This window comes from Phoca vitulina, unplaced genomic scaffold (genome assembly GCF_004348235.1).
Source record: "Phoca vitulina isolate PV1807 unplaced genomic scaffold, GSC_HSeal_1.0 scaffold20, whole genome shotgun sequence".
Taxonomy (NCBI): Eukaryota; Metazoa; Chordata; class Mammalia; order Carnivora; family Phocidae; genus Phoca; species Phoca vitulina.
This window is the reverse complement of record NW_022589723.1, coordinates 38864347-38888970: the sequence shown is the minus strand read 5'-3', so window position 1 is coordinate 38888970 and position 24624 is coordinate 38864347. Positions and strand designations below refer to the sequence as shown.

General features: G+C 53.8%; 1 protein-coding gene across 1 annotated transcript in view; it reads right to left on the bottom strand.

Annotated features, from left to right (window-relative positions):
* CCDC33 (coiled-coil domain containing 33) overlaps positions 1-24624 on the bottom strand; it is a 101528-nt gene that overhangs the window by 43104 nt on the left and 33800 nt on the right. Inside the window, exons 5-11 of the mRNA XM_032417935.1 lie at positions 21185-21294; positions 19505-19621; positions 16264-16355; positions 14983-15103; positions 8904-9033; positions 8141-8274; positions 7128-7199 (exon numbers count right to left, since the gene is read on the bottom strand). Coding sequence (XP_032273826.1) covers positions 7128-7199; positions 8141-8274; positions 8904-9033; positions 14983-15103; positions 16264-16355; positions 19505-19621; positions 21185-21294 — 776 coding nt within the window. The remainder of the gene's footprint in view (positions 1-7127; positions 7200-8140; positions 8275-8903; positions 9034-14982; positions 15104-16263; positions 16356-19504; positions 19622-21184; positions 21295-24624) is intronic.

The window sequence follows — 24624 nt, the reverse complement described above, 5'->3', positions numbered from 1 at the left end:
CCTTCCGGCCTGCCCGCCTCTCGCCCCGCCCGCCTCTCGCCCCGCCCTGAGCCTTCTCGCGGGAGCGCACATGCTCTTAATTCAATTAGCTGGCCCTGAACCCTCCCCAGGGAACCCGGAGCGGAAACTGACAAATTCTGTTTAACAAAGACATTTGTCCCCCGCCCCGCCGGCCTTGGGCTCTGCCCGCCTGTATCCCGCTCATTAGGTATCTAACAAAGTGCGTCCCAAGAAATCTGCTTCCAATCGCTAGTAATTCAGGAGGCCTGATGCAATTTTCTCCCTGATAAGGGTGTCTCGCCCGCTGGCAAGCACCATAATGAGCCCTGTGTAGCAGCTCCCCGATCAGTCACTGCTTTGTCATTTCCTGTGGCCCCAGTTGTAGGTTCTTATCTCTTCAGCTGAAGGCGAGCCTCAGAAAATGGGGGCCCTGCAAGAGGGCTTGCTGCCTCCCATGCATATCGCAAGCCTCATTATGGCATCCTGCATGGTCTTGCAGCTGCAGTGGGGCTTGAAGCTCTGAGTCTGTCTGCCAGCAAAGAAGGGTCTGAGTGTTAATCCTCATTGGGGCCATATTTCATTCTCCAGAAAATGGTTTCAGAGGGTTAATCTGAAAGCAAGTTGCAGGGTCAGGGGAGGGGTGCCAGTGATAAGGATATTTAAAAATTCTGGCAAGGATTTTAGTATTAAATAGAGCCTTGCCCATAGCTCACTGGACAGTCTGTGGGCTCACTCTTGTTAGTTTGGAATCTGGGCTTTCTGCATTTAATCTTTCCAATTGGGTCCCCCCATTTACATCTAGAGAGAGCTTTCCAGCATATAGGTCAGATCACGTCTTACTGCTGCCCAAAGACCTTCCTTAGCTTTGAACCACTCTGAACCACTGCCAAAGTCTAAACCCTGAATCCTGGCATCCAGGTCCTCCGTGGTGTAAGCCCCAACTAACTCTCCAGTCTCACTCCCCACAACAGCCTCCATATGTCCCATGGGCTTCAGATACCGTCATGCCTCCATTTCTTTGCATCTGTGATTCCTTCTGCCTGAATCACCCTTGCTTTGCCAATTTTCAAGCCACTCTTTGAGGCAGAGTTCAAACCATTTTTCTCTGTGACTCTTCCCCTGACCTTTGTATGCCCAAAGCACTTCAACCAGAACGCTTAGCAAGATGGGTGGTAACGATCTGTCAGGGTGCTTTACTGCTTGGCACAGGTTAGGGATCCAAAGAATGGCTAATGAATTCATGCCTGAATGAAAATGGGTGGAGCTGGGGTGCATCTGGTTTGGCTGAAGAGAGGTCTAGGCTATGGTAGGGTGGCTTTGAGATGGGGAGAAACCCAAGCCCCCTCTCTCTGAATAGTTTGGTCTGGAAGTTTTGCCCTCTCTCCTCCCCTCCCCTTCTTCAATCCACCAATTGTGCATTGGGCTCACGGGAGAGCAGAGCAGGCCAGGCGAGGGTCCAGCTTCCTTAGCCATCTCTGTATCCTGACTCAGTACATTCCATCTCTGGCTGGGAGTCACGGACTCACATTCTCAAGGCAGTGGAGTCCTGTGGTTGGTGAGGCATCTGGAATGAGCCTGCAGTATGGCTCTTAGTCCAGCCCTGCCCACTCCCAGGGCAGGAAGCAGGTCTTCACTTCTCCTCCACAGCCCCCAGCTCAAGGCAGGGTACACTGGGGACTTCAGCAAATCTGGCCTCTAGAGAGATGATTGTCTGTCTCTTCTCCATTTCTTCATTCCCTGAAAAATTGCTGTGAGACCAAATGTGGGGCTGGTGATGTTTATCTTCAGCACTTGACAAGGGCCTCCTGATGTCCTTATGGATGTGAGTCTGGTGGAACGGCTGTCATGAGGGGCGGGCGCCGAGTGATGGATTAGCGAGGCCCCATTGTTCCCCTCCCCCAGGAGCCCTGTCCTCATCTCTGATGAGTTCAGCACTTTTGTCAGCAACTACACTGGGCTGGGCACTTACACATGCTCCTTCATTCCATTTTCACTACATTCTTGGCTGGTAGGGATCACAACTTCCTTCTGTGGATGAGGAAGGTGGAACTCAGGGTGGCTAAGATCAGGATCCAGGATTCAAACCCAGACCTGAGGATGCACACTGTTTGTGTAGGGGTTGTGGAGTGGAAGGGAAGACAGGCAAGGTGTTGTGAGGTTGTGGGAGGGGAAAAGGTCTTTTTTCTCTGGATCCATCATCGTCCTTGCGGGAGCGTTTTCAGAGCTGGAGTCTTGGGGGCGGGGACAGAACCCTCCAGAGGACAGAGCCAGCCAGGGAGATTCTCGTGCCATCCTGAACACTGGGCCTTCCAAGCAGCTGTGCTTGGTGGGGAAATGGAGGCAGGTTTGTGTTGGGGCTTCTCTGAAGACCAGCCCAGGGCTTTCATATGTGGCTTTCAAAGAAATTTATAAAAATTCATCAAAAGCCAGCATGATTCTGCCTATCCCCTGCCCTCCCCTCCACATCTGTTAAACAGCCACTTGTCCCCACTTTGGTCTGGTCTCCAGAGAGCTTTGTAACTGATTTGAATAAAAACACCAGGCAGCCCTTTGCATGGCATTGAAGACCTGCCCCGCCTCTCCCTGTGAGAACAGGGAAGGGGGAGGGTCAGACAGGACTGTGGGAGCTGCCCCTTCCCTCAGGGGGTAGCAGCGGGTGCCACCTCCTTCTCTCCTCAAAGGCACCCACCCTATGCCAAAATCCAAGGAAACCCATGAGTTTCAAGTCCTCAGGACTGTGGGCTAAGAAGGAGGCAGCCACCCATGTGAGTGGCTGGTGCCCTGGTGCCCTGCCTGGGTAAGACTCTGGATTCCAAATCCCAGCCCGAGAAGGCACACTGTTGCCAAACACCCAGACAACTGCATAGACTTTTCCCACCTTGCAGGAGGCACGTTTCCATGTGAGGAGGCAGGGACTGGCACAGTGAGCACCTGTCATGTGCACGCTGGGCTCCGATCCACATGGGTCAGCCTAGGAAACCTGCTCAGTGTGGGCCTCACTTCAAAGAAGTTGCCTGCAAGCTGGAGGGCACCCAGGATGCTGCGGGATCTTGCCACCAGTTCATTAAAAGAGGCAGACTGCTTAGCCTGGAGAAGCACAGACTCCTGGGGGACCAGATCGCACTCTTCAAAGAGCAGAGGCCAACATCAGAGGGAGAATGGAGGAGAGATAGGGTTATTCGTATATAGATATGTGGAGTAGCCATAGGCTTATGGATTCTTAGAGCTGAATGGACCCCCAAGGCCAACCCCCACTGTATTTACAATAAAGGGAAGTTGGCTGTCTATAGGCAGGTGTCCATTTTTTTAGTTTTTGTGAATCTATGTGTAGTTATTCACGTGCTCATCTACACACACAACTCTAGCTTCAAGCAGATCACTCTAAGCAGCAGGTGCCTGTAGAGAAGTCCCATCAGAGGAAAAAGCTTAACCCATCACCAGCAGAACCAGCTTCAAGCACAATATCCCAAACCAGGAGACCACTTCATCCCACCATTCACAGAAACTGCAGGCTCTGCTGGCTAGTGGGCCAGCCAGCATGCTGGATGCCTGACCACGTGCTAGTGTCCCCACAACCAGCAGGGGAGGCTTGCTAAAGTCGCATTGCAGCCCCAGATGGAGAAGCCAGGAGCCTGGGGGTGCAGAGAGGGTGGGCTCAGTGTGAGGTGGTCATTTCTATCTGTTGTGGCCACGGAGCCACGGGACAGTGTACGTCCGGTGGTAGTGAGCTTCCTGTCATGGCAGAGCAAGAGTGAGACCACCTGTGGTGGACATTGTCAAGGACAATCCTGTCCAGGGTGGGCTGTTGAGAGACACCTCTGTGGTCTCTATTCGGAAATTCCACAATGCTCTTGTTCCCAGAGCTCTGAGAATGGGTGATGTGGAAGCAGTGGGTGGGGGAGAAAGTGTTCACCCAAACCTCAATTAACCAGGATACCTGTCTGTCCCTCGGAGGCTCAGGAGAAAGAGGATGTGTCCTCAGGAGGGAGGTACCCAAATAGGGCATGCATATTTATTTCTCCCAAAGCATCACCTTTCAGTAGCCCATCTGACCACAGGGAAGGAATTGCCCTCAAGATGGAATTGTTAGTCACATGGATGAGGGGCCCCGAGAGGCCCATTACCCAAGCCTCCCCCACAGCCAGAGTGTCCACAGGACTCTAAAATCCCAGGCTTCTGGCGGCGGTGGCTCATGGAGCTTTGAGCAGTGTTTGATTTAAAAGATGGAAGAAGCAATGGTGCTGGTCCCCCAGGCTGGAATGCAGACATGAAGGCCAGGTACCTTCCACCACGAACTTGCAAACAGCGTCTTAGGTGGAACCATAAGAGGGAAAGAATTCAGAACCTGTCAGGTGTTTGCTCTCACTGGGTTTCGCCAGGCCTCTTACCAGGAGCTGCTGTCTGCTCATGAACTGACTAGCTCACTGTCTGGTCCACATTCCCTGCCCTCTAAGAACGCAAGCTTTATAAGGACGTGTAAGATCCCTAAAACTGGGACAGTATCTGCTACATAACAGGTGCCCAATGTTTGCGGTGGCACAGAGGACATGGGTGGTGTGACAGTGAGGGCGGTGGTGAGTGATGGAGCCGGGGATGGGCCCTCTGCACTCAGCTGCCAGGCCATCCACCTGTTCATCAATTCTCAACACGCTCTCACTACCCCGCAGAGAGAAGGATGCCAAAAGGGCTCAGATGTGAGCAGAGAGCCATGTCCAAGCCCGATGAGGGTGAATTCAAGGCAGATGCGCTCCATGGCTGCTGGATCCTCCCTCTTCTCATTGAAATCCACAAGGGTGGCCAAAATTCTAGTCCTCATCACATATATGTGGAATAAAAGAATGAATGGCTGGGTGCCCTGGCTGCAAGAACCTATGCCGAGCCCACCACATTAGCTCCAAAATTGGAGTTCAGGATTCTAGAATCAAAGTGAGTCAGTTATTGGCCAACTCACAGATAGTGTCACCAAGGAACAGTTGGGCCACAAACAGATGTAGCTTCTGTGTATGCCAATGCGGGTGTGAAAACATCTGTGTGTCAGTCTGCACGTGTGTGTGTGAGCACGTGTGTAAGTGCCCATGCAAAGGGGTGTGTGTGCGCCCGCATGTTCATGTCTGTGCATATGGGACTGTCTGAATGTGGGTATTCGCACACGATGGTGTGAGAGAGCGTGCGTGTGTGGAACTGTGTGTGTGGTGAATGCTTGGCTGCAGAATCTGAATTTCCTCTAGTACTATTTTCCTGGTACACACCCAATCTTGATCCCTTTCTTTTCCTTTCTTCTCGGAAATCCATTACTGAAAGGTTTTTTTTCCCCGCCTCCAGGGGGAGGGGGGCTGGGGGAAGGGGAAGCTAAAATCACAAGGCCCAGATCAAAACACTCAGCCGCTAAATGAATTCGGCAGCGTTTTCCCGCATGACTTGGAGGGATAATTTAGTGAGGCCGCCAGCTGGAAGGAAAGGGATTAATTCTGCACTTAGCACAGCTCCGGTGAATAATTCATCACTGAGACCTTTGTGCCTAGCCGCTGGGCAACTGGGGAAGTGTCCTGTCCACCTGCCTGTTGCCTGCCTGGGTCCCCCAGTGGCTTGACCAGGGGCACTTGATGCTCCTTTCTCCAAGGACCCTGCTTCTTTCTTGGGGTCTTTTGCTGCTTCTGTGTCTTCCCCTCTCAGTACCTTCTTGGTCCTACACCTGGTGTGGTGGTGGGGATGGGGGTGAGGGTGGGGTGTCAGGCTGTCTCTAACAAACTCTCTTTCACCAGGAAATAGAGGAATCAGGAATTAGAAGATGATGCAGAACATTCCACAGGGGGAAGTGCTGATGGGAGGTCCCAGGTACTCACCAGAGGCCTTAGGGACACATTTTCAGGTGGCTTTATTTCCAGATACATGCCTCTTACGCCACACCATATAATTCCCTGTGTTCTCCATGGGTAAGGTCACAGGGCCAAGTATTACCCCAGCGCTGGTGGCGATTTTTCCTGGTGTGGGAAGCCGGCAGGAGGGGGCTGACCCAGGCATCCATGGTCCTGAACTGCTCACCTCCCGGCTTTGTGCCTGTCTTAGCACCACAGACCAAAAAGGGGAAGAACTCCAGAAGGTGCTGGCCAGGTGCACTGGAGCCAAATGACCAGGGTTCAACCGGGACCCAGAGTCCAGGGAGAGTTGGCTAGAGGAAGAGATCCCATCCATCAGGCAGGGCTCAGCCCCCGGTATCTTTCCACTTGGATCAACCAAGCTGTGGTAGGCAGGATTCCAAAAACGGGCCCCCAAGATTCCACACCCTAATCCCCAGGACCCATGCCTATGATGAGCTGTGACCCCTGTGATTATGTTACATGGCATGGCTGACCTTAAGATGGGGACATTCTCAGAGTGGGCCTCTCCTAATCACATGAGCCCCTTTAAAAGCAGAGGGTTTTCTCTGGCTGCTGACAAAGGAGAAAGTCAGAGAGTTTTGAAGTGTGGGGGGGATTTGACATGCCTGCTGGCTGAAAGATGGAGGGGGCCATTGTGAGAAGGAATGTAGGTGACCTCTAGCAGCTGAGGGGCCCCTTGGTTGGCAGTCAACGAGGAAACAGGGACCTTGGATCCCACGACTGTGGGGAACTGGATTCTGATGACCAACTAAATGAGCCTGGAAGCACACTCTTCCCCAGAGCCTCCAGAAAGGAGTGTGACCTTGCCAACATCTTGATTTGAGGCATGCCGTGTCAGACTGCCTACCCACAGAAGTGCGAGCCCATAAATGGGCATTGTTTTAAGCTGCTAGGTTTGTGGTAGTTTGTTACGTAGCAAGAGAAGCTGAAATCCTAGCTCACGCTTGTAGAACCTTGATCCCAGTGAGCCAGGCTTGGCTTGGGCTGGGTTAGAGGCTGACTCCTAGTTCTGGGTGGCCCTCTGCTCTCAACTCTCCTCTTCCTAATCTCAGCTTTGTCTCATTTTCTGGAGCTTCAAATCACCCTCAGACATTTCTCTCCAAAGCAGCAGTCCCCTCCTTCCAGAAGCCCCTGGCCCCAGCCCCGGAACGAGGCCAGCAATTGTGAAGGAGGTTGGAACACACTGCGGGGCTCCAGGAGCTGACACGTGGCTGCCAGGCCTTGCCCTTCCTGTCCCCGCAGCCTTACCTCAGAGGAAAGCAGCTGGAAGGAGATATCCACTGTGGGGGCCTCACCATTTATGGTTTTCAGCTTGGTGTCCTGGGGAGGAGAGGGGAGCTGTCAGCCCATGCTGGCCAGGGCGGCTTCTGCCTCTGATCTGCCCACTGCTCTGGATTCCCCAAGAAGGGGCCTGCTAGGGGCTCTGCCTGGGGAGTGAGAGGGAGGCAGAATGATCTGCCTCTGCTCACCCTCACTGCCTCGAACCTCACTTCTCAACTCCACTGAAGACCTGACTGGCACTTCCAGACCTGCGTCCTGGCAGAGTGGGGAAACTCCCATTTACTGACATCTATTACATCAGGATGGCCAGAAGCATTTTAGGGGAAAAGGTGGCAGAGAAATAAATGGTGATATAATATGTATTAAATCTTATTGAGAACTTATTCTGTTCTAAGTACTTTACACGTATTTCCTAAAAAAAAAAAATCTCACAGCAACCCTATAAGAAAAATTCTATTACTATGAACCCATTTAGCAGACAAGGAAACTGAGGCACCGGGACTTTAATTTTCCCATGGTCATGTAATCTGGAAGGGGTGGAACCAGCATTTGGACCCAGACAGTCAGGCTCTAGAGCCTGGGCTCTGGGCTCTCTTGTCATACAGAGCGATCCTCTACAGGTATGTTGTTCCCATTTTAGAGATGGGCACTCCGAGGTTCAGAAAGTCTAAGAAACTTGCCCCAGATTGCACAGTGAGAACTAGGGCAAGTCAGGATTTAAACCCAGGTCTCTCTGGTTAAAGGCCTGAACTCTTGCCACTATCCCGTGGGGCCTCCCTGTGTGTCTCCTCACGTTGCTCGGGGCAGGAGCTCGGGGGAGCTCCTTATACCTGACGGTGGTTGGCTTCCGCGGGGAGGGCCCTGGTGGAAGCTGCTGGAGAAGCCAGAGTCACTGGCGTCAGTGGGGCAGGGCGAAACAGGGTGGGCTGGGGCGGGAGCAGGCCACCCGGCACAGGCTCTGATCAGGGTGGGGCACTCACGGTGATGGGGAGCCTCTCCACACGCAGCCCATTCAGACCCTTCCCTGCCAGCATCTTGCGGTACAAACGGCTCTTTAGCGGCAACACGGAGACGCCCAGGGGCTTGCTGAGGGTCCATGGCTCACTGCCTTTCACTGTAGGGGGAGGACCAGCTGGGATTCCCACCAAAGCCCGCACCCCAAGCCCCTCGGGTCCCAGCGTTAGAGGCCCCAGCAGGGGCCCCATCCTTTGGTACCCAACATCCAGTTCTCCCACACCTCACGTTCCTGCCCCTGGCCTTGCCCTGCACAAGTCTCCTCCTCCTCTGCTCTTTAGGGCTCTCTGAATTCAAGACCAACTCTCAACATATTCTGTGCTTCTGGGTATGTATACGGATCTCCTCTGTCTCTGCCCTTGGGGGCTTTACTCTCTCCCTGTGGATCTAAGACCGTGGATCAGCTGGTCTCTGAATCCGGTTTCCCCTCTATGCTGTGAGCCCTGGGGGGATCTATCCCTCCCTCCTCCCTGACAGGTACATGAGGAGGGGGTAGTGGTGCGATAAAAATGAATGGATCTAATATGGAAATAGGACCCATGTGTGCTGGCCCGTGCCAAGGAACGAGGACAAGGAAGCCAGCCAGGTGCTCCTCCACCTGTCTGCATGCACTGGGAACCAGGTCCCCTTCACCTATCCCCGCAGGGGGCAGAGGCAGGTGGCCTGAGCACCCTTCTTACATATGTCCTGACGCATGGCTGCCCCTGCACGGCACTAAGGGGCACTCACTGGAAGCCGAGGAGTGGTACTCCAGCACCAGGGCTGTGTCTTCCGAGAAGTTGGTGGCTCCGTCTCGGCCTTGGAAGAGGAAGGATTGGTTCCATAAGGGCAGCTCCGGGGGTCCCCCAGGCTTGGACAGCTGAAAGGAGACAGTGGGAGTAGGCAGTGGGGCCACAGCTTCTCCCAAATCAAGGAATGTCCAGATATAGCCATCTATGTATGTCTACATATGTCGCAAATGTTTGTCCCAATTATAAAAGCGACATACGTGTAATGAATGAATTTTGGAAAAATACAGAAAAGTAGAAAGATTAAAAAGAAAAACCCTAGGGGCGCCTGGCTGGCTCAGTCAGTTAAATGTCTGGTTCTTGATCTCTGTTCAGGGCTTGATCTCAGGGTCGTGAGTTCAGGCCCCAAGTTCGCTCTGCACTGGGTGTACAGCCTACTTCAAACAAACCCAAAAACAAACACCCCCCAAACACCTTAAATTCCTCCACTAAAGACAACTGTCCTAAGACTGTGTTTCTTTCTAGTTTTTTTCCTAAGCCTATTTTGTAGGTAATTGTCATCCTAACATCCTACATTTTTCAATTACTGTGAAAACCTAAGCATATCCGGAGTCACAAGTAACACTTGGTATCCGCGATCTTTGTAGCTGTAGGATACTTTGTCATGTCCAGGTGCCCAGGTTTCTCCTTTCCTGTGTTTTCCTGGAATAGCACTGCATTGAATATTCTTTGACATGGATCTCTGTGTCTCAGATTATTTCCTAAGTACCCGAAATGAAAATGCTGAATTAAAGGACATACATTTTAAGGCACTTGACTGACCATGGGTAAACGGTTTTCCTAAAGAGCTGCACTAGTATTCACCCCCATGGCTGGGGGTGTCATCGATGCCAAAGGAGACATGCCCTCCACCCTGTCCCCAGCCCCTCTCTGCCCCACACAGGATGCAGAGGCCACAGCGGGTCTTCAGAAACCTGAGCCTTGGTGTGTCTGAAGTGCAGGCCATCAGGCATTCGGGGGACTTGATAGCACACTAAGTCAGCAGCTGGGGCACACACGTGAGTGATATTTAAACAGTGAAACAAGACAGCATTGACCAGAGCCCCCAAATAAGGGGCTACAGGAGACATTCCCGAGGATGGCCACAAAAGCCGTCTTGCAGGAAGCAGGAGCAGAGGAAGGCTCTGAAGTAAGATTTGGCAGCGCAAAGGGAAAGAGGGAGATCTTCTGGCTGGGAAAACCGCCCAAGACAAAGGTGGATGGTGGTTCCAGGCATGGCAAGGGTGGAGGATGCCTGGAACAAGGGGGGACTGCAGGTGGAGGAGGCCGAGCATCTACAAAGGCTGGAAGGGTGGGAGTGGGGAATGGAACATGAGGGCATCAGCATGGAACACACAGCCAGCAGCCCTGCACGGTCCCAACACACGGAGGGGCTGGGGCCATCGGTGCAGACTCCCCCAGCGGCCGCCTTGCCTCTGTCCCCAGCCAGGGGCTGTCAGCAACAGTGGCAGCCGCTCCCACCTCCCGCTCCCCTGCAGGAACCAGTCGTTGCTCAGAAAGGTCAGCACAAATGTACCACTGGCTCCAGGAGTTATTGATGCAGGATCTCAAAATATCAGTGTGGGTCCACTCCCCCCGCGGTGGCAGGGCTCTGATGCCTGTCACACTAATGTGCCTGCTCTGGTTCTTGCTGAGGCCCCGCCCGAGGCTCAGCTGTGTCTGCCTCGGCCCCTGCCCCTGGGGACATGGGCTGTAGTCACTTTGGGGGCCAGGGGTCCTGAGCACAGGGACAGGGGCTGGGGTGATGGACTGTTCCTGAGAATGGGCTCCAGAGGGAGCTCAGGGACAGCCACTTGGCCACCAGGCCAGGCTAGAGAAGCTGCTTCCGGGTTCTGTGGGCCTTGGGAATGGTCTTTCAGGATTGATCCCCAAACCATGCCCATCCCAGAGCCACCCCATTGAGTGCCAGAGGGGCGTCCCCATAGCCTGGACCATCTGCCAGGCCCTGAGGCACTCAAGGAGGACCTGTGACTCAGTCCCTTGCCGCCCCCATCTCTTGCTCCCACCCTGGAAGGGGGGTTATTTAATGGATGCTAGCTGTCCTCTTGGGGGCCTATTAATGTGTCTAAATGGAGTCTACTAAACAAGAAATAGTGTCTGACTGCTCAGGAAGGACAGGTCTTTCCCTGAATGGTTTCCCAGGATGAGTCCTCCAAGAGAGATCCCTTCAGACCCACAACTGGGGAGAGAGGGTCAGCCTCTCTTGTGTGTGGGGGGTGGGGGGGAGGGGCAAGGAATCAAGGTTAAACCACCTCTGGAGTCTGATGCCAGGGCCCTGGTGAAGGTGTTGGTGGCATGTGTGTGTGTGTGTGGGGGGGGAGTGGGGGGCAGGGCGTGGGGCGGGGAAGCCATTGACCATAGAGGCTAATGGGAAAGGCCACGGCGGGCTGTGGAATTAAGGAATGTGATTAACCCTCAGCTGTGATCTTCAGCAAAGCCATTAACCCCTGGCCACTGAGGCAGACCTGCCTTCCCTAGGGACAGAGCTTTCATTACATGGGCCCATGGGCCCTCCTTCCATTTCCCCTGGGCCCACCACATCCACACCAGACCCACCACTGCCTGCTCGGCCCTCCTGGGAAGGGTAGTTGCTGGTAGCTGATGCTGGGGGCCCTTGAGGGAGTTAGGACACCTTGGCTCTGGGCCCAGGTTTGCCTCAACCTTGCTGCGTGACCTCTGGCAAGTCCCTTCCCCTCCCTGGAACCCAAGAAGTCACTGTCCGCTGGGAAATGTCTTATGCTGTATGCCTTGGAGGCTGTCGTGTGGGCTGAAGGACAGAATGGATACCTCACCGTCAAGACGAAAGTTGAATTGAACTCAGCCAATGCTGACTGGGGGCTTCTCCTTGCTCTACACCTCAGGGGTGCTGCGGGGCATATGGGGGAGCTAGAGTCAGACCCTGTCCCCTCTGGAGCTCACCATCTTCCCAGGTGATAGGACACACACACACACGTCTGTGATCCATGTGGAGGTCTAAGCAAGTTGTGGGTTGTGGGAGCTGGGATGTCGGAGAAGAAAGCAATGACTCTTGACTGGGGGAAGGGAGGACCCGAGGGAGGGGGGCATGCTAGGCTGAGGGCAGCAGAGAGGAAGGCTGGCAGACCAGAGAGGACAGCATGCGTGCGCAGGAGAGCTGCGCATCCAGAGTGTCTGCAGAAAGCCTGTCGGGGTTGGGGCCGTGAGCCAGGGGGCTCCGGGGGATGAGGCCTTGTGTACCTGGCTGCCAGCGAGGGCTTCGTCCTGTCCGTGAAAGGGTCAGGGGTCCAGGGGAAGGGCTCACAGGCTGAATGGGAGGGGCCTGAGTGGAGGCCGCCGCGGTGGTCCACGCAAGAGATGAGGCCAGCACCAGGGCAAGGTCTGCGGGACGGAAAGGGGCCCCGTGAGAGCCTGGGGACCGACTGGCCGTGGGGACTGAGACAGGGCAGATGACGGTGGGCACAGACAACTTCTTTCTCCTCTGCTTCTGTTTCATCGGCCAGGAGCTCTGCCTCAGTTCTCTAAGGAGGGCAGGCCAACAAACAGCCTGTTGCGCAACGGCCCCCCACAAAGGTGCGGGAGGCAGGGTAGGAGTAATTCCTAAGTCCCACCCGATTTCGGGCCCGACGGCCCAACTCTCCCTTCGCTGACCAGGTTTGCCATCATCACCAGGCTCCCAGAGGGGTGACGCAGACACTAATGCCCCTCAACCATTCCCCTCCCTCCCTCGTGGCCAACAGAACCCGCTTTGGTCCCGGTGGCCCCCGCTTCTCCACACCTGTGTACATTAGCTACCGCACGGTGATGCCACACCCCTCCCCAGTGATTGGCTGAGGGAAGTGCATGTGACCCAATTCTGGCCAATGAGACGAAAAGGGAGGTCTGTGGAGGGGCTGCGTGTGGGAGGTTTCCAGCCCTTCAGAAAAGCCACAGGTGAGAAGGGGAGGCTCCCTCTCTCTTGGGTCCTGGTCATGTCTGGATGGGGTGCCCCGAACATTTTGCCTCCACGAGCTGGTAAGCAGCTGAAGATGGCAATTCAGGGGTGTTGGAAAGATCCTGAGTCCCGAGGACGCTGCTGAGATGGTACATCTACCAATTCTGGCAGCATCCTAGGTGCGGACCCCTCGCCAAGTGTAACAATAAATATGCTTAGAGCTCAAGTCCGTGGGGTTACTGTAGCCAAAAGTAATGAGGGCTGGCCTCAGGGGCCATCTGACACTAGGGGAGGGGCAGCTCTGAAAGGGACGGAGCCCATTGAGCCTCCACCCTGGGCTTGGACGCTGTGCACAAGTGAGTCCTTCAAGTGCTAACAGCACAGTAAAGGTAGGAATCTGGAATTGGAGAAACTGAGAAGCCTGCGAAAGGTCACACAGCTAGTAAGTCACAGAGCAGGGGTCAAACCCAGCTGTGCCAGGCCCTCAAATCCCTGGCCGCAGTGCTTTGGCATGGTGGGCAGCTGGTGGGAAATCACAGTGACTCCAGATGTCCTAGAAATTACCTGATCCAACCACCACCCCTCAACTGAGGTGAGGAGGCTGAAGCGCAGAAAGGGGAGGGAGGAGGGGAGTATGTAAGCTGCTGACTGGTACCCTTCCAGGTAGGGCTCTGCCCACCCCCACCTTGTGCCACAGAAGCCTGGCCCTGTCCCTCACTTCTGGGAGTTCTCAACCTGGCCCAACTGCCATGTTGTCTAGTGAACGTCAACAAGTGTCCTGCCGTCACCAGACCGCTGGCCTTGAGTCCCACACATGCACAAGGCACCGGAGGCAAGTCTCTGTAGCTAGGGGCACCTCCGCTACCAAGACTGGTTAGGCAGCGAAGGCAGCCTGAGAGGGCCCGGGGGTGGGGAGGGGGCTCCCTCATTAAAGCAGCCCGCGCCTCCTGCCCCTCGGGACCGCCTGCTGATTGGTTCATAATTTTCTGGGCAAATGCAGGGCCATGTGTGAGATGACTCTGGGGAAATCAGGCCAAGGATTGGTTTGGGTTTGAAGCCTCTGTCTCCGGGGTCCCCCTTCGTCCCACCCCTCCCTGCCACCATCACTCTTGTCTGTGTCTGAGCCTTCAAATGTCCTTGCCTTTAAACGAAGGCTGGGGCTCCAAACGGGTGCCTCATTCTGTATTTGCCATGCTAGACGTGAACTGTGGTGGGCAGACAACAGGAAGGACTTCCCAGGCACCCCTGTGTTCTTCAAGGCCTCTAGGAATATTGGGACCATCATGTGGGGCAAGCTCTGTGAACTATGGGAACTGACTGATCTGGCCATTCCTTGGCACCCGGCCACAATCTGCACACCCCTCCCCAACATATTCAATGTCCTGTGCATATTCATGTCCTGTGCATCACATCTCTACTCCTGTGCTCTGTTGCCCTGAACCATCCCTCCCCTCTTAAAAACTCAAGAGTCTTGTGTCTGGATACCCACCCTAATCACCCAGGCTTCACATCCTTCTGGCCTCAAATTAAAAAAAAAAAAAATTTTATTATGGTAAAATATATACAACATGAACTGTCCCATTTTTATCGTCTTTAGATGCACAATTCACAATGTTGTATAACCATCACCACTGTCTATTTCTGGAACTTTCTCATCAACCCAAACAGGAAACTCTGTACCTATTAAACAAGAACAGTCTACTGTCCCCTTCCCCCAGTCCCTGGCAACCACCATTCTCCTTTCTGTCTCTGTGAATTTGCTTACTCTAGGAACCTCATCTAAGTGGCTTCAGACCATATTTGTCCTTTGTGTCTTCTCTCCTCTCATTTTTATAGCTCTGACAGTCCCTCCCGCTTCATTATTAGATTACACATTCTCTTGTGTTGATGTTTGACCTTTTCATGCGTGTAATGCCTATCTTCACCAGACCAAGAGCGCCCTGAGGGCCACTCCTCCATAGCACTGAGAGGCTTGGCTCTGGGTGCACAGCCGGGTTCAGTAAACTCCTTAATAGTCCAGGGACTAGCCGACTGAGGGAGTGAATTGACACGTGGGTGAGACGCTAGAGGTATGAGCCAGTGACAGGGTGTGGGGGGGGAGGAGCCATACCTGAGGGCACCCGTTCTGGCTGACCCGAGGAACATCGAAGTGCATCACAGATGAGATAGGGAAGGAGAGTCGGGTGATGGGCAGCCCCGTGAACGCCGGGTCCTGCTTTACCTGATTGACCCTGGGGAGGCAAGGAGACAGGGGTCAGCCCAGGAGTGCTGCAGGTGACAGGTGCTCTTGGCTCTGTGCCCCAGCCTGGCAGCCAAGGGCTCCCATGCAGATGGACTCTGGACTGATGTGAGAGAGGAGGAGGGGGCAGGGACCTGGACACCAGGACAGGGGATGGACCCTGGTCCTTCTGATCGCTGGCCCAAGCCTTGGGAAAGCTCATCCGGGTCAGGAGATGGGCTGCAGCTCCCAGGTTCCCTGCCCCATAACTTGCTGTGGCCTGGGCCACATCTGAATGCACCAGCTGCCCTCATCTTCAAAAAGCCTCGCCTTTGGAAGTCCTTGCCAGAATGACCCACCCCCGGGCTGGCAGTTCTAGTTTAGGCTTGGCAGGGCACGGAGGCTGCAAGGGCAGGATTCAGGAGGTGTGTGTGTGAGCGTGTGCGCGTGTGCTGAGCTCTTAGGAGGGCTGGGAGTGAGTGAATCAGTCAGCTTCATTCCTCCAACAAGCAAGGAGTGTTCGCAGGTCATCAGAACTCAACAGATGGTGTACTGGAGTCCTGTTGGGCCATCAGAGTCAGTGGAAGTGACAGAGGCAGACAGCTGACCCCCAGGAGATGGTGCTGTGACCTCCAGTGGCCAAACTAGCCTGAATACCCTTCCTGAGGGCTGCAAATCCACCCAACCCCAAAGGTTGCCTGGGGAGGTGGGACATGAGCTTCAGCTGGGGCCAGGGAGACCCTCAGGAGGGTAAAGGAGGAGACTCATGGGCAGGGTTAAAGGGAAGTTCTGAGCTGACCCACAGGCTGCCTTCTTTGGGGACAACCACTGGCTGGAGCCTTGGCCCTGCACTAGAGTAGGAGGGGGACCTGTGGATGTGGTGGGTATGGGATGGGGAGGCAGGTTTGGAGGGGCTGAGGACCTCCTGTCCTCCTCCACATGCTGGCTCCTCTGCAGCCTCCTCTCCAGAGAGTTCTGAGCTGCCCCCTTCCAGGCACCATGGGCAACTTCCTGGGACCTCAGACCCAATGGGAGGTTTGAAAGGCCTTGAAGAAGGCAGGTTTCTAGGGCTCCTGGAATCATGGCCTGTGGTGGCAATGACAACCTTTCCCCTCCTCTGTCCTCTGCCCTCCCCGCCCTCCCCTTGCCCACACCCACCTGGGCCCCACTCACTTAAAATCATTGTAGTTGGGAACCACCCTGGCAATGACCACCATGGGGTCTGGGTTGTTGACCAGGGGCTCGTTGACTCCGCGGAGAAAGACCTGGGGAAGAGAGGAGGCAGGTGAGCCTTGGGTGGCTTTGGGCCCTCTCGGGGACAAGGTGAACCCACCCACCATCTTTCTCCCCAGTAATGAGCTTATCCCTGCCTCCATCTGTCTCACTTGATTCTTTCTCTGCTCAAGGCTGCCCTCCTTCAGGCCCTGGGCTAGGCAATGGGAAGGCAGAGGGAGAAGACACAGATTCTGTCCCCATATATCTCCACTGCCATCCCAAGCAACTCCTGATCTGGCTCCTGGCCCTCACCCCTTACCCACCAAATGGGCTCCCACTCACCCCTCAGCCCTCACCCTAACTCCCCCAGCTGTGATTCCTGTGGCTCCTTTTACTTCTCTGACCCCCATCACTGGCCTCTATTCTGCTCCCAACCCATCCCCTTTCCCAGGCAATTTGATACATGATGGCAAAACCTGCTTTTGTAAAAATGAATTGGACCGTGTCATTCTCCAGCTTGAGACCAGCAAGGACCATCCTCCCATTGCCCTTAGAGTGAATCCATGGCCAAAACCTGCATGTGTTGGCCTGTCTGCCCTTGGCCCGCATCTCCACCAATCCCCAAGTCCTCCTTTGCTCCAGCCTCTTTTGTCTCACCCCTCCAATATGCTCACTTGTTTCTGCCTCAGGGTCTTTGCACATGCTGATCCCTCTGCCTAGACCCCCCACCCCCACCCCCACAACTCAGTGGCTGGCTCCTTCTCTTCCTTTAGAGCTTAAATGTCACCACCTCCCGCAGACCTTCTGTGACCACTCTTCCTAAAGCAGCCCGCCCCATTCTCAGCCCCTGGATTGCCTCTTCTGTACCACTCATCATAACCTGTGTTCATTCTCATTTCTTTCTTGTTCATGTTCTGTCCGTCTGACTAGAACCCAGGCTCCACAGGGGCGGGGACCATGTCTACCTCATTCACTGCTCTTAGCAAACACCCCTGGCACAGAGTAGGAACTCAGTGTGTATTTCAGGGAGAAATGAGCTCCACTGATGAAGGAGAAAAGTGGAGGACAGGGGAGGGAGAGGCTGAGTGTATTTCTGAGTGAGAGAGAGACAGACCTCTGATGCCTGGGGGTGGTGGTGGTGGAGGAGGGGCCAGGCAGTGGCCTCAGGGAGGGGCTGGGCTTGAGCTGCTCTTGGAGGGTGGATGGGGGTCCTAACTGCAGGGTGCACAGGGGAAGAAAAGCAGAAAGAGAAGGGGCTGTGAACACAGCTGAGGGGCCACTCACAACAGCTGGGTCACTATGTCACCCTGGCCAGTCCTTGCTCCACTCTGGGCCTTAGGATCCCAGCTCATACACTGAGGGGTGGGTCCATACTGTCCCAGTCCTCCTAGTCCTGACCTTCAATGGGAGAAGAGTGCCTGGGAGTAGGGGCTTGTTCTGGCTCCTCTCTCTTTCCTCCTCCCTGAGTACTCCCTCCTGGGTCCCTCTGCCAGGACCCATCTGAGCTGGTGCCCCACAACTCCACACAGGTGTGAACTAGTAAGGCCTTAAAATAATAGTGCTTAGGGTCTTTCAGTGCTTGCTGGGGCCCCTGGAGACTGAATCCCTGCCCCAGATTCAAAGGACTGGATCTGCTGTGGGTATTACAAACTTTGGGTGGGGGCAGGAGTCTGGACTGAGAGCGTCCGCTGCAGAGCTGTCAGGCCCTTGTGCTCACAGGGACACCAACAGGTGTAGGGGCTGAGAGCAGGTCTCCGAGAGGTGGGGGGTGGTGGCTAATTTACACCTGGTCCATGCTGAATGGTCAGGTGTGAATGAGATAGGCACACTGCTCATGACAGCCGGTGAGTGACAGAAGCAATTTCTCTGTGCACTGTGCTCTCCAGTCTGCTCTCAGGACTGGAAGGGGGGACATCTGTGCTGGGGCCAGGGAGTGGGCGGAGTGCTGGAGGCTCTACCAGGTAAGTCTGTGGGCTGGGGTGGGTGTAGGGCAGATCCTCGGTGGAGATACCTGCAGGCCAGGGTTCTGCTGGGTCTTAAGGATGTGGCCTTCTCCCTGTGGGGTGTGGCCTGGGGACAGCAAGGCCAAGCTGTGGCCACTCTTCCTACTTCCGTGTGTGTGTGTGTGTGTGTGTGTGTGAATTGCTGGCAGGTCTCAGGAAAGGGCATGACATAAAAGGGAGGGAGATTGGACCAGAGGGACCCTGCAAGTCACACACACTGGCATCCAAGGTGGCTGTGGGGAAGCAGAGATGGGGGCCAGGAGCTCTGGACTTCCATTCCCAGGCTCTCCTTGGGTCTCAGTGTAGCCAGCTGTGAAATGAGACTCAAGAACAGTTCTTATCCTGCCAAGCTTACAGTGCTGTGGAGTACATCAGATCGGCCCGGCTAGGGCAGGGGAAGCCCAGAGCTTGGGCCTTCTTGGCTGCTCCCCCCGCCCCCATCATACTCAGACCAATGCTGCATTTGAATCTGTCAGCCTTGGGCAGTTTGAAGGCTGTGGGGGAAAGAGAGGGTGTAGGTTCCTGGACATCTTTCTGGAGCACTGCCCATCCTCCTGAAGCTGCTGAAAGGCTGAGGGGTAGAAGGTTGGGGATGGCATGTGTGGAAGCTAGGTCCAAGCTGGGCCAGGCCTGGAGGAGGCTGTGTAAACAGTTGTCGAATGGATGAATGAATGCCTAATTGGAAGGCCAGCCAAACCTCTTCAGAAATAGGACTCAAAGAAGAGGGGGGAGGCCCTAAAATTTGGGGGCTTGTAAGCCCTAGATCAGGGGTCACTACTGCAAGAGGGAGAGAACATGAGAGAAAATAGGAAGGGACTATGGGCCAAAGAGGGACACCACCCCCATGAGATTCAGGCAGACTTAGGCTTTGGTAGCCTCCCCTTCTCCATCCTGCCTGCATGGTGTGTGGAGCAGAGCAAGAGATGGCCAGGTTAGGGTAGGACTGTGTGCCTGGAAGTGCTGGGAAAGGTTAGGCATCCTTTTCATCTCCATCCTTATCCCCATCATCCCTGACATCCCAGGGCTTGTCCTTCACAAAGTCCTTTGGCTATTCTTGAAAGGCCCTGTTGGTTTCTTCCCCAGACACCCCTCCCTGCCTTATAAAGTCAAGCCAATTGGAGGTGGTTAAGGGCAGGGCCTGGGGGCTGCTCAAAGCTTGTCTCCCCCCACCCCTGCCCCAGGCCCCAGTCTGGCACCTCCAGGGCTGTGTGGTTGCTGCCGACGTAGTGGGGGAAGAAGCTGCCCTTCCGAACGATGGTCGCGTACAGTTGGGTCTTGGCAGGGGCTTCTTCAGCTTTTCCAGGCTGGGCGGGCTTGGGTCAGGGGGAAGGAAGAAGACACACAAGAAGGAGAGTGACTAAGGGGAAGCCCCTGGCCATAAATCCAGCCCTATGCAGACAATCACTTGGCATTGCTCCATCGGGGCTCCGAGCTGATAATTAAAGCTCATGGTCCCCGCGAGCCCTTCCAAGATCAATATAATAAATCTTCCCTTTTCTATTTGAATATTTCATCGCCCTCACAAGGACCACTGCCTGCCTGCTCTCTTTGTGAAGATGTGATAACAAGGCCTGGGTTGTAAGTGGCCAGAGAGCCAGAAGGCCTGGGTGATGATTGCAGAATCACAGCTAAAGCACTGAGCCTTCCAGGTGAGTCACTCATCTCTCTGGACCTTCCTGTCTCTGCCTGCCCCAGGTACCTCATCTAGGCTTAGGGAAGGGGCTTAAGGAAGGTAAAGACCCCTAGGTCATGGTTGAGGAGGTGCTTGGAAAGAAGATCGGTGCAGGGCTTGGTGGGAAGAAAGGAGAGGAACAAACTGAGCACCCACTACGTGGCAGGTACTTTGCCAGGGGCTTTATGCCCATTGTTGCAATTGATTGTCCAAATGCTTGCTCAGTGTCTCTCTATTTTGCCAATGAGAAGTGGAGGTCTAGGGGGTTAAGCAGCTTCCTATGGGTACACAGTTAGCAAGAGGCAGACCAGGGATAGGAATCCAGGCAATCTTGCATCACGTTGTTCTTTATTCCAAGCCACAGTAGGGGTCTGGAGGGCACATTGAGGGGAAAGTAATGCTCTGTTCATCTTAGCCCACTGCCTAGCACATAGTAGGTACTTACTAAGTCCTTGAGCCATGAAAGAGTGAGTTCTCCCTTCCACCAATCAGCACTGGGGAGAGGGAGCCGATGGGGGAGTTGTCCTGGGAAGTTCAGGCCATGGACGGAGACGCCTGAGGCTCCCCACTCCAGGCTCCTGCCCAGTTGCCTACTAGAGGGGTGCACTCCAGGGAGCACTTTCTCTCCCACCTGCCCCAAATCTTCTGGGCCTTCCTCCTGCCAAGGCAGTGTGTGGCAGCACAGAAAGAACTGACCTGGGAGACAGGTGACCTGGGCTCACCCTCCACTCTGCTACTCATTTGCTCTGTCACCCAGGTTGGGAGGATTCCTCTCTCTGGGTCCCAGTCCTATGTATGCAAAATGTAATTCACCTTGAGGATTAGAGATGGTGTCTGGCCCGGGACCTGGGACATAGATATTCTGTAAATACTGTATTTCTTTGCTTTTTAGATACAGTCCCACTTTTAACATACATGAAATCAGAATATATCTTTCATTGGTGTATTTATTTAATGTAGTAGATGTTCCATGCTATTGGGCTCTTTTACAGAGATGAATTTGGAGAATTCCAAATTCTCATGGAAGTCATTCATGTCTACCTGCCAGGAGCTGGGTTTCCTGAGCCCCATATGGTCCAAGAATTGTCATACTGCAAGGTGAGCATGGGAAGCTCTGAGGGAATAGCTGAGGGCATCAAGGTGGTTCCCACCTGCTCTCCCCTTACCTATCACAGGCCCTCATGGGCTCAGGGCTCTGACTCACCTTCACTAGCTCAAAGTGGTAGGGGTGGAAGACACGCAGGTACTTGATAGGGATTTGGTAGGACAACAGCTCCTCTTTCTTTTTATTGTCCATCACCTTGAGGACCACATCTTAATAGAGAAAAAAGAGCACAAGGTCAAAACAGGGCTTAGCTGATCAACATCCCACCCAGTGAGGTGAGCCAGTGGGAGGTGAGACATCGCCCAGAGCAGGGAGCAGGGGCCCTGCTGAGGAACCAACATGCACATGTACACATGTGAGACACACACACACACACACAAACACACACACACACTCACACACATTCACAAGCGCTGTTTGAGCCCTGGGCCTAGGACAAGTCTCCGCATCAGGTGCTGTTAGAATCCAAAGATGCAATTCTGTCCTATGGTCCAGAAACTCCCAGCCCAGAGATGGACACACCCAGAATGGAGCCCCCATGTCAAGAGACACACATATGCTGGCACAGAGACACACACACAAGCAGGAATAGTACCCCTTCCTAGGAGCTGCTTCTCTTAGTCACAGACACTCTCACCAGCTCTTCAGGCAGGGAAGGGAGGGCTTACCTCCCACATGTTGCAAATGGGGAAACTGAGTCTCAGTAAGGAAACAGGATCTGCTCAAGAAATCTTTCAATACAAATATCAACAAAAGTTTACTCCAAGGAAATGAAAACTAGACTAACACTATAAACAATGCAACACTTAGAAAACTCCCTCCATGGGGTGCCTGGGTGGCTCAGTCATTAGGCGTCTGCCTTCAGCTCAGGTCATGATCCTGGGGTCCTGGGATCGAGCCCCACATCGGGCTCCCTGCTCAGCAGGAAGCCTGCTTCTCTCTCTCCCACTCCCCCTGCTTGTGTTCCCTCTCTCGCTGTCTCTCTCTGTCAAATAAATAAAATCTTTAAAAAAGAAAAAAAAGAAAACTTCCTCCAAAGAGACTACATTTTGTCATTAAATGCATGAACTTCAGGATGAACTCTGGGGAGAATGCCAATGACCTGGAAATAATCATGGCACTCCTGCTTAGTGAGCACATGCTGTGTGCCAGATATAGGGATGGTTGCTCCTGAGGCACTATTCCAACAAATCCCCACCACAACCCCTCAAGTAGGAATCACCATCTCTGTTTTTAAAATGTGATTAGTGGAGCCGAGAGTGGTTAAATAACTTGATCACCATCACAGAGATAGTAAATGGCTGATGGGAAAGGCTGAGCTTGTGATCCTGGAGGCATCTCTCCACTCTGGAAGTCTGTGGTTTGAGGAAGAAGAGGACATGGGGAAGGAGGAAAAGAAGGAGGGAGGAGGGGGAGAGAGAATAAGAGAGATGGAGGAAGGAAGGCTCTAAAAGATTTAGAGAAAAACGGGAAAGGGAGGATGGGAAGGACAGGTGTACCTGATAGAGACTGGAGTAGACCCAGTCTACTTGAGACAAGGACACATCAGCACCACGGACAGCTGCCGGCTGTGTCGGTTCAGCAGGCTGGGAGCCCCACGTGGCTCAGTCACTTGGAGTTGGGTGGGTCATTTGCATTTTTAAAAAGATTTTATTTATTCAGTTGAGAGAGAGAGAGCACAAGCAGAGAGAGAGAGTAGCAGGCACCCCACTGAGCAGGGAGCCCGATGTGGGGCTAGATCCCAGGACCCTGAGATCATGACCCTAGCTGAAGGCAGTCACTTAACAGACTGAGCCACCCAGGTGCCCCTGGGTGGGTCATTTGGATGAGTGTGTGGAGGAGGAAGAGGGGGAGGAGCCTTTGCTAATTACTCTTCCGTTCTTCCTCTTCCCCACAGCTACTCTGGATACATAGAGGGAAAGACACTTGCCAAAGTCCCTCAAGAGGTGGCCATATGGGATCTGTACTAAAAGGAAAGAAAGGGAAATGGGTACCCAAAAGACTCGAGGTTGTCTTGAAAGAAGTAGAGTAAGACAAAGGATTTGAAGTGAGCAGACCTGGGTTCTAGTACTAACACACCAACTTGCTCTGTGACCTTTGGTCAGTCACTTAACCTCTCTGAGCTTCATGTTCCTGCTCTGCAAAATGTTAATATTTTAAAAAGGAAAAACCTTGTCCCTCTCCTACTATTGTTGTGGGGAGGGAAATGTGTTTTTCAAGTTATGAAATTCTAAGCAAATGCTCCTTGTAGTTGTCACTATTTTCCTCCTCATTAACCATCTGTAGTGCTCCGTATACTCACGGAGCCCTGAGCAGAACTGAAAAAACTCAGCTGGAGGATTCCAGTGCTCCTAGCCAAAGCTTCAACAGTAGTTGTGGAAGCTGTAGCCCCTCATGGCCACTATCTATGGGCCCTAAGTCCCCAAATCTGGTTGGAATTTGCTGAGGCTGAAAGAAGGGGTGAATGTCTTGCATTTTTACCCCCTACCCCAATCTTTGGAGCTCTGTGTGGGCAGCCAGCAGATGAGCTGTAATTGGGGAGAATGGACAGCCATCCCTCCCTGTTCCTGTCTCCATGCTACAACACGCTTCATCAGCTTCTTCTCTGGGCATTGTGCCCCTCCGGCCTCCCACGGCTCCCTTTGTGTGGCCAACAAGCCATTTCTGCCACTCCCCTGCTTTGGCCCTGACATGGGTCTGCAACTCCCCTTTGCTTTTCATTAACACCTCCTTGAGCTACCTCCTCCCCTCCCCGCCACCTCTTGGCTTGGCCCCCATCTCCCCCACCCCCACCACAGACATCACCACAGCAACCGGTTCCAACCAGGTTCCAACGAGCATCCAGCTACTTCAATCTGCAAAGAGGAGACTGCCAATATTCCCTGCCTATCCAGGAGGCCTTCCCTACCCTCTTGTTCTTTCTGCAGTGAGTCTTATCCCCTCTCTGCTGCACAGATGGGCCCCAAGGCCACTGAATCATCATGTCCTTTCCTATAGGCACTCCGAATGTGCAGAGCTCAAGGTGGGATGGGATCCCAGCTCCACTCACCACAACCCCTAACTTCCTGTCAGCCACATAGATGCATGCACACATGCCCATATACATACACACACTATACACACACGTACTGCCAGGCACACGCCACCTCCCAGATCAATCTAGGCACACACACAACACATTGTTGCAGCACACACACACACACACACACACACATGCACGCAAGCCTATGGCACAGTCACAAGCACGTACTCACACACACTACTTTCCCACATACACGTGGGCCAGCAGGCAGGCATTCACAAACAAAATACATGTGCATGAAATCCTAGGTCAATTTTTCCTCCTCTTCCACATATTCTTAATTCACCCCAGCAGCCCCACCTATCCCTTTATAGGCAGAAAAATATCCTTTGGCTTGACCCAGAACTAGCTTCTTCCCCTTTTATTGATGTGTCTCCTTGCGCTTTGCTTCTCTTCTCTTCCCCTGTCCTTAGCAGCTGGCTTTCTGTTCTTTGTGAGGCAGACAGGAGTTCTAAGT